This window comes from Pelmatolapia mariae, linkage group LG20 (assembly GCF_036321145.2).
Source record: "Pelmatolapia mariae isolate MD_Pm_ZW linkage group LG20, Pm_UMD_F_2, whole genome shotgun sequence".
NCBI lineage: Eukaryota > Metazoa > Chordata > Actinopteri > Cichliformes > Cichlidae > Pelmatolapia > Pelmatolapia mariae.
In genome coordinates this window covers 19,476,211-19,491,959 of record NC_086244.1, presented here as the reverse complement: position 1 = coordinate 19,491,959, position 15,749 = coordinate 19,476,211, and the positions used below count along the sequence as shown (strand labels likewise).

Below are 15,749 nucleotides of genomic sequence, written 5' to 3'. Positions count from 1 at the left end.
TGACAAAGAGACTTCTTATTTCCTTAACACACCTGTCCCTTTAAATCTCACCACTATAAAAGGGTAAAAAAAACAACAACAACAACAACAACAACAACCAAACAAAAAAAACAACCCAAAGCAATAAAATTTATTGAAATAGGAAGGACACTACTCAAAGTGTCTCAATAAAAAAGAAACAGACACCAAAGTGAGGGGCTAAAATATCGGTTGTCATATGCTGCATGTAAAGTCCTTTAATTAAGGCAATTTGTCATTTGGGCTATATCAATAAACTAGACTTGATGCACAATACAAATAGTGTGGGTGTGGAAAATGAAATATGAAATCAGAGGTTTAGCAGCCACAATCTTAAAGGTACAGGCTCTTTTTGTTTTAAGTCTGGAGTGAGAAACAACCCACAAGCTTGCTTTAGAAGATCTACTAACTACTCTAATGCAAGTAAGGAGAGCTGTGACTGCTCTGACCATGCAGAGATCTAAGAGGTTTTGTTTTTTTAAATTTGAAGACGGTTGAAAGAAAATAGGGGAGATGAAAATAGATCAGAGCTGCTGCGACTTGCTACCAGGCATGTCTGTTTAAAAAAAAAAAGACACTCTAGTAGTGCTGCTTCCAACTACATGTGGAGACTAAAAAAAAAAAAGGCACCCAGTTGCTTTGCTTTTATTGGTTTAGCAGGAAAAATGGCAAAATTGCCCATAAGCAGAAATATCACTTCAAAGCTACTCCAGTGCAGCTGCTACACTAAGCGGCAGCTTTAAGAGCTCCTCTCTGGTGTCATTGTGGATGAATGCATGTCATTATATTCCTCCTTTAATCTCTTCGGACTGCACATGCACGCTTGTTCTTCTTCAAATCTGCTGGTTAGATCGAGGTAAAAACTCTTTGATGACTCGTGCTCCTGTGAATAATATCTGCCAGATAGTAACGGAGATACTCACAGAAAGTAAACGTAAATCTTGTTAGGAAAACAACTACAACTGAACTTAATCCAATCTACTCAGCGAGCTCGCCGTTTCGAATGATCAATGTTCAGCTCCAAATTAAAAACCACGTCTGCTGCCAGTGACTTCTGGCTACAGCATTTGGGTGGGCCAGCCTCAGCAGAAGGTTTTATAGCAGAGATATTACAGTCGGGCAGCTCTGCTCCTGTGCTGCAGGGGAAACTTACTTTCCCAGTCAGTCAGGCAGACATATATAATGTCAGTGGACTGCTTAAACAAATTTTGCCAGCTCCAGTGCATTATTTCACATCCATTCTCCACAAGGACATCTGTGCACATTGTTTACTGGTTTGTTTTATTTATTAGGATCCCCTTTAGCTATAAACACAAAGCACATCTAGTCTTCCTGGGGTAAAAATATACAACACATTTCCAAACAATGCCTCCCTTTCATTGTTTAAAGGATAAAATTAAAAACACTAAAAACAATTTTTATTTTAAAAAGGTAGACGTGAACATTTTTTTTAAAAAAAGCTGAAGGGATTCAAGCGAAATAACTAAAAAGCTCAAAACAATGTTTGATCATTTACTTTAACAAGAACTCGTTGGAAGACACGGAAGACTCACAGAAGTGAAAATGGGGTTTTAAACATCTGCGTGCACTTGGGATTAAAAGAAATGGCGTACATGCCCATACAACAACACGTACTGTGGAAAATTTTCACCAGAGGAGGTTTCGATTCAAACCAGCAGCAAACGCAGCAGGTCTCCTCTGGTCAGAAAACCACACGTGCTTCCTTTCAGCTCACTCCCATGTTTGCTCATTCTTTGCTTGTTGGTGTTCATCACTCTTTCAACCAGACAATACTGTGAGTGTTACACTTTGTGTTGTCTTTAATGTGCTTTAAAATATATATATTTTAGAATTTATCTAAATCTTACAGTATAAAGCTGGTTATTTTATCAAAAGCTTTATTTTCATGTTCTCCTCTGTAATGATGGCTTTACAGTGGGTTTACCACAAGGTGTTTGTTCTGACCGTCAGTGTTGCATTTGATTGGTTCAGTATCTGTGTGTGCAGATATGATTAATGGTTTGCAATTTCATTTTAGTTTCATTGGCTACACAGCAATTAACTATCCGAGGTGCTGACTTCAGCTGTTGCTCATTGCCATCTGGGATTCGAGCGCAGCCAACACAACTCCGCGTCATGATCTCAGTCCCTGGTTGGTGACTTTTATCAGTCTGGTCATTTGCCAACATAACAACTGGAGCCATAAAAGAAAGACAGCTAATGCTTGACACCGCATCCTCTGTACTTTAATATAGGATAAACAAAATGGGGGCTCTGTCAAAACAGTATAAATCATTAAATCCCAAAAAAGCACATAACTCAAGGGATGAGCCAGTGTTGCAGCCTGTTGCAGAAAACACAATTTGTTCCCATTTGTTTAGTTGACTGTCCAAAAAAAAAAAAAAAAAAGAGCCAAAGATAGCAAAGAGGAAGAGTAGTTGTTCAGGAGGGAGGTACAACAGTGAGTGCCTGCAGCCATCTGTAAAACACGGTGGAGGCTCTGTTATGGTTTGCCGCTGCATTTCAGCAAGGAGTGTTGCGAATTTTTTTTCAAAATTGATGGAATTGGGAACAGAAAAAGTACCAGCAGATTTTGATCCACCATGCAATACAATCTGGAAAACATCTGATTGGCAACAGCTTCTTATGCTTCTTTTTTAATGTATCAACCATTTTTATTGTTTTTTTTTCCTTTATTATTTTTCAGTAGCAGAGTAGAGTAGACAGGAAAGGAGGAAGAGAGTGTGGGAAACAACACAGAGGAAATAGCCCAGGGTGAAATCACATCCGGACCCCTGCTGAGCTATACCAGCACTTCAGGTAACACTTACAGCTTTAATACCAAACACACTACCAATGCAGTAAACGCATACCTGGATAGAAATAAAGCACAAACACACACACACCATCAGTCATGGACTGGCCTCTTCAGAGCTCAGACCTCAGCATTATCATCTTGACAGAAAACAAACCTGTTCCTGAAGACTCCTTAAAGAAATTACATGAAAGCTTGCCTAAGAGACTTCAGGCTGTGTTGAAAAGTAAAGGTGTTCATACCAAAGAAAGCCTTCTAAGCTTGTTAGAATTGTACAAACTCTTTGCATGCTTGCACATGTTTCATTTCACATTTTCCTGACAAAATATAAAGAAGTGCAAAAGTGAGTGATCATCCCATGCACAGTTACCATTAAAAGTTGCGAAATTTGTTGACACTGAGTGTAGTGCAGTGCATACTGTAATATGCATGTATGGATGAGTGTGCAGAACTGCTGATGACTCAGTATGGGAACCACTTGGGTCAGCAGGCATGCCCATCAAAATGTACTCAGGAAAAAAAATGTAAAAGTTTAACACAGTAATTTTTATCTCTGTTTTGTCACAGCCTGTTTAATATAGCACTCTATCAATTAAATTTCAGCTTCGAAAAAGCCTGGGCTAACATGAAACATCAATGTTTGTTCACGGCTCTGCAGACAGTTATTCTGTCAGATATATATGAGAGGTTTCAGAAAAATTCCCAGCTATAATTACAGCTCGGTTGTTGCAAACTAGCAATTATAGAAACAATGTGACTTGAGCGTAATCCTTTAATAATCTTCTGATCAAATCTTTTGGAGCAATGACTTACCACTTTGAAGTCCTCTGCTCTGCACTCGGTGCCGTGGAAGTGGCAGGAGAGCAGCATGTCACTGATATCGTGGCCGGTGCGGTCGTAGAATTCCCGCATGTTGAAGGGTCGCGGTTTAAAGTTGTGGAAGTCGGCTTTGACCTTGAGACTCTCCAGAACGCTCTCCTCCACCAGGTGCATGTCTCTGATCTCATACCTTTGAAATCAGATAGAGGAGAGTTCAGAGAAATGTTTCAGCAATTTCAAATTTCATGTCTCGTAGTTTGGTATGGACTCAGGCGCTTGCTTGAGCAGCACATCCCAGCAGTTAACAATCGCTCCCTTATCATATACTTTGTAGGGTTTTTTTTATACACTTCCAAGAAAATTTATGAGCGTCTATATCAGTGAACCTTTACTCTACTCAACCAGAGCTAAAAATAATACTGCACAATGAATCATAAGGTGCGGAAACCAGACGATAAAAATGTACAAGATGGTTTTTCTGTGGCATTTTCCACCTCTCAGATGACAAGGACTACCAAAGTGTAAAGCTTTATTTTATATTACAGTGCATTATAAAATTGAGACAGGAGCTGTACAAGGCCATTAACCCAGTAGTCCCTTCACTGCAACAGTTCCAGGCTGCATGGTATTTCAATTTGAACCAACCTTATGTTGACTGGATTATTTTGCCTGTCAGAACATTTGGTTAAACTTTCATGTGAATTTTTAAGCTGACTGTCTCCTTCAGAAAGTAAGAGTAACTAAATCTTTTAAATCCATGGCAGAGGTATGGTGAAAAAGGGGAATTTTTCAGAACAATGGAATCATTAATATATTTCTGGGTCACAGTTCAGCTGGTAGAGGAAGCCATAACAAAATTACCACCATGTTTGAAAGATGAGACATTATGGTAGGAGACGTGATGGCTTTTTGCTTCACATGGTGCTCTTTCTATCATTTTGACAGAAGCTCATTTTTGTTTCATCAATCAACAAAACTTAGTTTTGTTACTTAGATTATGGACATTACCAAAGAAACATGTGCACCCACATCCCAGAGAGCATTCTCCAGCTAGCAGTTCATGAACATACTCAAATACAGTCATGGTCCCTGTTATATGTGCTGGTTTGCTGTCCTTTTTCTGAATTTTCTCCTTTCTTCTGTGCTTTCCCATCAGTGTAAGCTATTTGTTATTTCCGGTTTTACTTTGAAGTCTCGTTTCTGTGTATCTCCATGCTCTTGTTCCTGAGCCCTCTGGCCCACCTTAATTGTGTCTCTTTCTGAAATCAGCCCTCTAAGTGTGCATACACACATACACACCAGACAATTCATTAGTTACACCTTGCTGGTACCAGGGTGCACTCTTTCTTGTCTTAAAAAGTGCCTTAAATTATCATAGCACAGATTCAGCAAGGTGCAGGAAAAATTCTGAGATTTTGATCCATGTTGACATGATGGCATCACACAGTTGCTGCAGATTTGCTGGCAGCACATTCATGATGCAAATCACCCGTTCTACCACATCCCAAAGACACTCTTTTTGATTTTGGTGGCTGTGGACAACATTTGATGTGATCTGAGTTCTGGTGCGTTATCCTGTTGGAAGCAGCCATCAAGAAGATGTGTACACTGTGGTCGTAGTGGAACGGACATGGTCAGCAGCAACCGTGGCTGTAGGCTGAGGCATTTAACCAATGATCAACTGCCACTAAGGGGCACACCACCAAGAACCACTGGTACAAGGCAGGATGGATCCATGCTTTCATGCTGACTCTACCATCTGAATGTTCCAACAGAACTCGAGATTCATCAGACCACACAACAGAGCACAGGTGAACTGTCGCCTCCATTTCCTGTTTCTATCTGACATTAGTAACACCCAGTGTAATCTGCTGCTACTGTAGCCCATATCTTTCAAGGTTTGACTTAATGTACTCGCAGAGATACTCTTCTGAATAGTGGTTATTTGAGTTACTGTTGCCTTCCTAACAGCTGGAAACATTTTGACTAGTCTCCACTGATCTCTGGCATTAGGAATTCATTTTCTCCCAAAGCACTCCCATTCAATGGATATTTTATACTTTTTTGGGAGGGGACCATGCTTCTGTTGGAAACCCCCCCCCAGCAGATCAACAGCTTCTCAAAAACCCAGACTAGCTTGTGTGGCACCACCAACAACGCCACTTTTGAACTTTTAACTCACTTTTCTTGCTCGCTTTAGCAAGCCATTTTGACCATGTCTACATGCCTAAATGCAACGAGTTAATGCCATGTGATCTGCTGATTAACATTGAACAGGTGTATCTAATGAAGTGGCCAGTGAGTGCATAGTTTTGTCCTTTTATCAGATTGTTCGTTTACCTTCTGAATCTTTGTCTGTGCGCTCAATTATCAAATACGCACTTTAGTTAAGTTAGCAAATGTCAGCTAGCTAACAAGCTTAACATCAAAAAGTTTGCATAGTTATTGTAGCCATCTTGGAATATTAATAAAGTAGCATCCACTAACTGACCCCAGAGTGGCCACAATTAATATCTGAATAGTTGCTAATAGTGGGGACCTTCACAGGATGCTAAGGAAAAGTACAGTAAATAATACAAAGCTAACTCTTTTCCCATAAAAACAGGCTCAGGGAGCAAACAATCTGACAATGAACAAAGGTAAAGATAAGACTACATATGCACAAAAAGCTGCTTAACCAAGTACGCACATGAGGAAACAATCAAAGCAGGACAGACAGTCACAGGGGAAGGAAATCAGACAGCAGAAGACAAGACACAGGCTGAAACAATCAGGGAATCCGTGAGAAGGCAGGAAGCGAAGATGCAGGCAAGGAAGTGATAAATAAATAAATGATAAATGATAAACTAAGGTACGAGCATAGAAACAAGAAAGAGAGAGGCAAAGACAGGGAAACAGTGGAGACACTGGGAACATTAAAAGCAGAAGATAATATATTAAAACAGAAAAAAAAATCAAAAAGCCCAATTATGTCTGTGTTTTAGCATTTAATGCCCACATTAATGAGAGTTTCTCAGCTGTAATATCTTGTATGAGGTTTAACATAGCTCTGCCTCACTGATAGCTTGGCATTCAGTTACATTTCTGTTGGTTTCGTCTGTTTCTCCCGACAGACTCTTAACTATAAAGGCCTATGTGTAACGTAGTGGGGAGCCAGACAACCCACATCATACGCAGCATTATCGGTAGCACTGGGAAATTTACTTTCATTTAATGGAGCTCACAAAAATCTGACCACGCTGCCTTGTATTAAAAGTGAGCAGAATAGCTGTAAATGCAGCCGCTCTCCAGCCTTGCTGTGATCTCCCACTGAGCTATTATTAAAAATGTCACCATTTTAATGGACTCACCAAAGAGCAGACTACTCCAGCCCCCCATCTCACCCCACCTCAAACGCTGCTTCAAATGAAAGGATTTTTTAGAAATTTCTCATATGAATGTACTGTGAATATGGTCTTTTATTGAACTTTTTGTGGCAAATACTATTAATACACACCATGTGTTTTATGTGCAATATGAATAAGAATGAGATCCAGTGGCTGCTTACTTTAAGAATGGAGTCGGTAATGTGCAATTATGCCAAGCTATTAAAATTTCTTATAAAAACCTAGGGTGCAGTAAATGCTTTTCTTTTTCATTTTGCGGAAGGCAAAAGGGCATCCAACTAAGTGAAATCATCAAAACAACAGATCAATAACAACTAGCCTCATTCTGGTTTAAAAATCAGTTCATAGATTTTAGACATTAAGAAGAGCCTAACCTTATTAAGATGGGGCAGGGAACGCTTCTGTTTGATTGAAAGTGAACTTAATTGAGGAGAGGCATTGACTCCCTGCTGTTTGTATTGTGGACAGACCTGCCAAGAAGGCACTTATGAGATAAAATCCCAGAAGTACAAGCCGACAGGATCAGCAGAGACTGACACTTCACTATGTGCACAGCTTAAATATCATGCCACAAGACATTTCCCAGACCAGTGACTCCAAACATGGGAAGTAGGTGGAGAACAATCTTAAATGGATTTCATGCCACGAGCACTTTCATTTCTGGCTGGGGTATAACAGCTAAGTGTGCTGTTGCATCGCCTCTCTACCTTGCCAAGGGAGGCAGGATAATGAGCACTAAACCTACTTCAGAGTGTAAGAGTTGAGATAAGTACACGGGGAAAGAAACTTAGAAGGAAATTCAACCCCTTTCTGATTTGGTGGCCAACTTTGACAAAAAATTCTTTGTGAACTGCTGCCTTGAAATGTGGGATTAGGAGATGAATTGATGTAGAAAAATCCAGATGGCAAGTGTTGATTATCAGCCACACCAGCCTCACAGGAAAACAAAGCTAATTTTAGTCTTCAATCTGGGATTTCTGTTAAAGATTTCGAATAGAAATTGTCTTCATCTCCATGTTAAAGTAAATCCACCAGATGCTGAGTCTTCTCCTTGATCTCTTTAACAGACAACATGTTCAAGCCTGACATAATCTGAGGACACTTTCGTGTTTTTGATGACTCAGGTGAAACAACGGTCCAAACTCTCCTGAAATGCTCTCGAGCCCTGATTGTAGTGAATGTCAAAATCTTGCTAATTATTGCATTATTGCTACCTCTGTTGACATTTAGAAGAAAAAAATATTACAACACCACAGGGAAAGCAATCAAACAGCTTCTTAAGGAAGGATTAACGCAGCCTCTTGTTCTCCCCTGCCTCTTCAACAGCCCTGTGCGTGATCATAATCAGCATTCATTCTGAACACCTCCACGTAATATAACATTAAAATCTACTGAGTGGATTTAATGTGCAGGAGGAGAATTTTTGGTGAGGTTTCACTGACATGAAGGATGTAAGTATGTGAACGACAAAAAAATAAATAAAAATACCCACAGCGTCTGCCATTTCACTTGCAATCAAAGGAAGCAGACTTTCCACATCTTTTCCTCCTGTGCATGCTGTACAGTACGACGCTGCTTCCAGCTCCATTACCCAGAGCCTTCAGCTGCACCAACAAGGCGGCTGGAGTTTTCTGATTAGTACGCCTCAGTTAATTCAAGCCTGCCAAGCATGCTCTCTCCAAGCACTGAATCACTCAACAAGGTATGAACTATTAGAGCTTGCTGGATAAAGAAGTGCAAACTGCCAGTGGGGGATGAAGAACTCAATCCTATGCTTAAGGCTGGGGTATGCTTTGAAGGTGGGGCCACTGGACTTTAAAAGAAAATCCAGATTAACCTTTCAGCACATTGTAGTTTAAGTGATCTAAGAAGTAACTAGACTACTGCACCTTCTCTAGCCTGTAATGCAAGAATTTGGCCACAGAGGTCATAGAGTAGTAGAAAGTGGTAAGACATAGTGGGATAGTGGGTTAAGTAGAGTTCTTTCCACAGGAAAGCAGGTTTGGAATCCCAAGTGAAGCCAAAAGTCAGTGCAAACCTATTTTAGTGCATATGCCATGCTCATCAGGTGGGAGGGAATTTATTTTTCTTCTTTCTTAGACTTCTGCCAGCTTTAAGTAACAATGCTGCAAAATACAACCACTCTATTACATTCCTGTATTGAAAATATCACCTGGAAGTATGTATGATTTATTCTAAAAATATGTCTAAATGGACAAAAAACAGAATATTGAAAGACAATTTGCTAATTAGTCTGGAACAACGTTTGATGAAAACAATAAATGTTTTATCTAAACTTTGAAAGTGTGAATTACTTTACAAACTATCATAGGGTGAAAAGCAGGTACGCCTGGTGGGTGGTTGGTGCCTATCCCAGCTGTCATAGGGCAAAAGGTGAGATACACCCTGGACAGGCCACTAGGTAGCACAGCTCATATTCACACAATTAATCTAACGTGCATGTTTTTGCACATTTGTACCCGTTTGTGTGGGAGGAAGTCAAAGTACCCAAACTCCACCCTTCCGGAGTTCGAACCCAGGAATTTCTTTTGATGGGGCATCAGTGCTAACCACTGCACCTGTGTAAAAATATGGGGCGTTTTAAATGCCCAGCTAAAAGGGCAATATTAAATGCAGTAATTAAATTTGCCTCCTGTAGCGGAGGCAGAGTTGGAAATTAAATTCGGAGCGCTCTCTATTAACTTTTCTTTAACAGCTACCTTTGGTTGAGAAGGGCCAGAAGCTCCCCTGCGTGGTACAGGTCGTTGCGCGTCACGCGGCTGAAGCGGAAAGCGTTCAGGTTGCAGAAAGTGACGGCGGGGAACGTCATGATCGGGGTCGTGACCTCATCCAGTTTGGTGACGTGAGGGTACTCGAGGTAGAAGTGGATCCGGTCCACGCACACGTACAGCAAGAAGGTCAGAGAGCCCAAGAAAAACACGAGCCACAGGCAGCGTTTGACGCAGAACCGCTCGTACGTGAAGATGTGAGAGATTCCGTGCAGGGTCGAGCTGTGCGCAAAAACTTCTATGGGTGGAGGTTGATTTGACTCCATTTCTTCGGTTTCCACTTTGAGATCCATTGTTCACCGTGCAGCCCTCTCGAGCTGTATGCCAGAGTCAGAAAGCGGCTTCAAAACAGAAAATATTCATTCACCTGTGGCATAAATTCTCATTATCCACGCGAACAGGTCCAAACGTGCAGATAACCTCTCCGTCACCTGGTGCGGTTCGGACGCCATCGCTCATACACACCGACAAAACATTTTAAGCTTTAAAGAAAGTCAGGCGAGCGAGAGATGTGTGCAGAAGTAGCGCCTTTGAAAAAAAGCACAATGACTCCAATGCGTGCATAACCGAGACGCCAAAGCGAATGTCCATCACCGCTGCGCTACAGTGATGTTTTGCAGGTTTCTCGCTGGGCTGCAGAAAAGCAAAGAACAATATAAGGGCTGACAAAGTGCTTCATCAGCCTGGAAATTCGCTGGTCGATTATAAGTCCAGTGAAGCACGCGTCGTTCCTGCGCGACAGCGAGAAGAAAGCCGGAGCTGTGGGAGAAATGGAAATCCTTCTTGGCACTTCAGCCCGTTCATAAAGAGTTCCTCTGTAGCTGCGCTGCACGCATGCCCCTTACAGTCAGTCCGCAGATTTTCAGGTCAGACCCGGAGATTTTTTTTTTTTTGTCTACTCAGGAATCTGAAAACCTGTTTAGGAGTCAGACGGTTGGTTGTTGTGGTGAGTCGTGAGGTTTCCTCCCCCCGCGCGCTCGTTTTTGTCTGTCTGCAAGCAGCAGCGGCAGCAGTGGACTGATGCTCTGCTGTTCACCTGCGAGTTAGTTACTCCAGTTGTTTTTTATGTATCAGCACTACACAAGCTGGCAGCCGGGAGGAAGAAAAAAAAGAGAGGAAGAGCGAGAGGTGGGATTTCAGAGACTGTGCAGATTAAAGTGGATTTGTTATCTTGGGATATATTTATTTAAAAATATAATTTAATCAGTGATTTACACCCTATTGATATTTCAGGGATTCAATAGAATATTGAGCAAGTCATCTATACAGATTGTTAACTTTGGTCTAAAATGATCAAAGGATATCACCATCCTTAAAATATACAACCATTTTCAAACTTGCCTCGGGGCTTAAATGAGGCTTTGGTGATTCACTGGGCATATAAGAACAGCTACTTGGCATATATTTAAGGCAGTGACTGTGTCACCAAAAAGAACTGTGCGTTTTCATTTTTATTTTGTCCTGGCTCTTAGACAAACAAAGTAACGGACAAAACTTGTTTTTGTGCTAGGAATTTTATTTTATTTTATTTTACGTTGCTGAGTTAAACTAACACGTTTCTAAATACTTAACCAGCTAGAGCAACCGAAAAAAAGCAACTTTTTTCAACCCCCTTTGTTTTATCTAAGGGAGATGCAGTAAGTGCGTTGTAATATGTGTTGGTTTATGTGGCTGACTCAATTTTTGTATGTTTTTTCGTTCACATAAGATTACCTGTTTAAATGAGGGATTTAATAATAATAATAATAATAATAATAATAATACTTATAGTTTCTTCCTGAATCAGTTGTAAATTCAATTCAATTCAGAGTTTATACGCAGAATTTTTATGTGGAACGCCCCTCAACTTGGACTTGCAAATCAGAAAGTTGCAGCAGACCAAAGTACCCCAAGTTAGCAATCCAAGATAGCAGGACCGAAATAAACAGTTGTAAAACTGTAAACTTTTAAATGTGTACTGCAACTGTATATTTTTGACTCACTAAATAAGCCATACACAGAGCGCTGATCAGGCTCTTTCCATGAATGTGTTTGAAACACAAAAAAAGTATTATGTTGTACTGCTAGTATTACCCGAATGACTCTATTTTGCTAAGAACCAAAACAAATCCTTATTTTCTCACTTTTTCTAGAACAAGCTAACTCAGGAGTGACATGACTCCTAATTAAAACTCCCATGCCACTGGTTCACTCACTGTCTCATCTTGCACCACTTGCATGCCTCCCACCAGACACATTATTAAAAGTCCTTTTTGAAGGACTTTGGTTCGAACTGGTGCATACATGCGAGAACACTCAAAATCCCCAAAACATGCTTTTTTGGAAATTCTCTGGCTGAGTCATCCAGCAGTCACAGTTTGTCCCTTGTCAGCACTTCACAGATTCTTTCATTTGCTCATTTTACCTTTTTGCACAGCATTAACTTCAAGAACTGAGTGTTCACTTGCTACTCAATACATGCCACTCCATGGCAGGTGCCATTGCAGAGAGATAATCAGAGTTATTATTAGCACCTGTCAGGGATTGTAACATTTTGCCTGATTGGTGAAGACGATTTGGAATAATTAGCTTCTTACACAATAAGCCCATTTGGAAAAACTGAAAGGTGTATAATAGTAAAACTGACAAAATGAGTCTTCATTCTGTCATTTGGATGAAAAAAATTCTATTGAGATATTATGGCAGCATCCATCTGTCTGTCTGTGTTTTTTGTTTTCTTCTAGCTTTGTGACAGTTGCGTTGTATTAAGAACTGATCAGCTGCTAGCTAAAATGGATGCTCTAAGCTGTGAGTCTACACAATACAGTACAACCTAACTTTTCCCACAGAATGGGAGTTAAAAGAAAAAGTTGTAAACTTCCCACTGTAATTGTTTAGAATCAAATGTCAGATCAAAAGAACAAGACTAACTCATTTAGAACAAGACTAACTCATTTACGTATTCAAGCTGAGCTGAAAGAAAGTAAATACCGGACCTATATTTGTCAGGCAAAATCCAAATGAATGATAGAATATTAAATAGCCAATTTGGCAGAAGGTTTTCAGAGAACATTATTTCCTGTTAAACAGAAACTATTTGGGTGCTTTGACTGTTTTTTGTTATAGGAGTCAGAGCTACATGTTCCAGCTTAAGGGAAGTGATTCCTTATGTGTACTGAAGTTCCTTTGAACTCTAAAAGAAGAAAAAGTTTGGGAGAAAAAAAAGGGGAGGGAACTGCATAATCAGTGAATCTTTGAAGTTAAAGGAACAAAGTGATTTGAATCTGCAAAGATATTCATGATTTCCACCTTTATAATATCAACCTAGAAGGTGATGGTTAATGCCATGTACGCTATTGCATTTTTAAAGAGGACAGACTCTCACATCGCAGATGACTTCACTCACCCTTTGTAATTTAAAGTCAAATTCAAAGAAAAATAATTTCAGCACCCAAAGGAGAAAACTGAATTTTCCACAGGTTCATTCCTTGCACAGACAATCCCAACACCAGGATTAAAGTCATATTACTCCTTGTATGAATTAAAAAAGACATGAGCAGTTCTTTTGTTTGACTGCAGCCTCAGAGAGAAAAGAGCCTGTTATTCCTGTAGGGGATAAGGATATAGTGGGGTACATTACAAGGACTGAAATACAGACTTAAAGATTTAGAAAGATTGCTGAGTTTTGAGGCCAAAAACGCAATGAAGAAAGTAAATTTCAGTGGTATTTGGAACTAAACAGACCATACAAAAGAATACAATAAAGTGCAATATGTTAAATAAATACTCCAGCAATTTAATATTCTACTTTCATGATAATACTGGTGATCTCCAAAGATGCAGCATTAAAAAATAAAAACAAAACAGAGGTGAAATTAAGATGAAACTCAAAAGCATCTTTTATTAGACAGTCTTTAGTAAAACTTTAAAGATGTGGAAGGGTGTGGAGCTGGCCCAAAGAGACTCTCCCCAAAACAGGATCATTATGAGCTACACAGGAAGGGAAAATAATGATATGTGCCACGTTTAGATTGGACCCATGAATAAACAATGACATTTTATCCTCAGCTGGATGTTGGCGTGAAAAATAGATCCGGCTGTGCAACACGGCTGAATCAAGCTTTGTTAATATCACAAAATATTTATCACATGTCATGAAAGATGCATTGCACTCCCTAAATACCTCAGCATGAGAAGAAAAAGTCCTCATCTCTGACATTAAACGTCCTGTGACATTCGGCACTGTGCCTTGGGGCAGTTCTTATCTCAAATGCTACATAAACAGTTATATGTGTTGCAGAATGTGTATTGAATTAAATATAGATATATATAGACATTTTTATGTGATTCAAGCAAAGCTTTTCCCACATGTTTACAGACATGACTACATGATGTCTCTCTTACGTACAGTCATATGGTGGAAAGAAACTGAATGATTTATTCATGGACTGTACTGTACTACTCAAGTACTGAATAAGAACTGTAAGTATTTTACTTTAAATGGGTACTTGAGTATTTCCAATTTTCTGCTTTATATCCATATTTTTTTCTAATCAAATATATTTAATTATAAGGTTTATTTGCTTTAGTGATTGTTACTTCTGAACTTTGTCTCCTCTTTTGTAACTCAAACTCTCATCTGGTGCCTCATAAAACTATATATGAACTAGCTTAGCTTTCTACTACAGGGAGTGTCAAACATGTGGCCCAGGGGCTAGGAAAGGCCCACTAAAGGCTTCAATTTGGCTCACTGGATGGCTTTAGAAAATAATTTAAATAAGAGAAAGGTATAAATTTTCGACTTGTAGCTATATTTTGGTTAGTTTTACAATCTTCTCATAGCCTGGCAAGCCACACCAGAGTAAGTAAGTAAAAGATAAACCATTATAAACCATTAAATAACAGAAAGGTTCCTGTTTGTTAATGCTTACTTTAGAAATTTCAGTTGTTGTTGTTGTTGTTGTTGTTTTTTTTTTTTACAGTGGTTCCATTGTAAAATATTAAAAGAGGGATATTTTCTCTGAACTAACAGGAAATTTCAGATTTTCTTCACAGTAATTAAAAACTGAATGGGCTGCCAGTTAATTATGATAAAAAAAAAATCATTAGTAAAAGTCATGAAGGACCTTCACGTCTAAACAAGCTCAATGCTCAAAAACATGAAAGGAACTCATCACAGTATATCACAAAGATGATGCTGTTGGCAGCATATTGTTCACCACAGCATCTCCAGACTCTTTCATGTCTGTCACATGTGCTCAGTGTGAACCTGCTGTCATTTCTGAAGAGAACAGTGCAGTGCCAGTGGCAGACCTGCTGACTGAGCTGCATGCCACTGGTTTATGAGCACAGGTCCCATCAAAGGACATTGGACTCTCATGTCATGCTCACTGAGTCTGATTCTACTGCTCTGGCAGTGATCCTCCTCTTCCTCCTCATGCAGTGGAGCAGATACAGGTCCCGCTCCTGGGCTGAAGCCCTTCTATGGCTCTCTTCCACTCACTCATGTAGCAGCCTGTCTTCTGGTATCTTCTCCACGCTCTTGAGACTGTGCTGAGAGACACAGCAAACCTTATTGCAACAACACATATGGATTGTGCCACTCTGGAGGAGCTGTGAAACCTGACTGAGCTGCAGGTCTAATGCAACCTGAAGTGACAAGGGAACTAGCAAAAGGCAAGGCTAAAGAAAAATCAGTCAGGAGGGATAAGGAGAGACCAATGTTCTGTTCAAAAACATTCCCTTTTGGGGGGATTGCCTTTTGTTGCCTCTGCAGTGCACCTGTTGTCACTTCCATTTGCAGCAATGTAGCTGAAATTGATGCACAGTGCTTTATACTTCCCTGAAGTTTATCTGGCCTTGTGTTACACTGTGATGGTCAAGTGTTCCCTTATTTTATTTTATTTTATTTTTTTGAGTAGCATAGTTTACACTCTTGTAGTG

General features: G+C 39.9%; 1 protein-coding gene across 1 annotated transcript in view; it reads right to left on the bottom strand.

Moving 5' to 3' along the window:
- The window catches only part of LOC134618888 (acid-sensing ion channel 1-like), a 69,623-nt gene extending 58,771 nt beyond the window's left edge, over nucleotides 1-10,852 (bottom strand). Inside the window, exons 1-2 of the mRNA XM_063464490.1 lie at nucleotides 9,759-10,852; nucleotides 3,647-3,842 (exon numbers count right to left, since the gene is read on the bottom strand). Of these exons, the coding sequence (XP_063320560.1) occupies nucleotides 3,647-3,842; nucleotides 9,759-10,120 (558 nt within the window). The 5' untranslated portion in view covers nucleotides 10,121-10,852. The remainder of the gene's footprint in view (nucleotides 1-3,646; nucleotides 3,843-9,758) is intronic.
- Nucleotides 10,853-15,749: the final 4,897 nt, after the last annotated feature.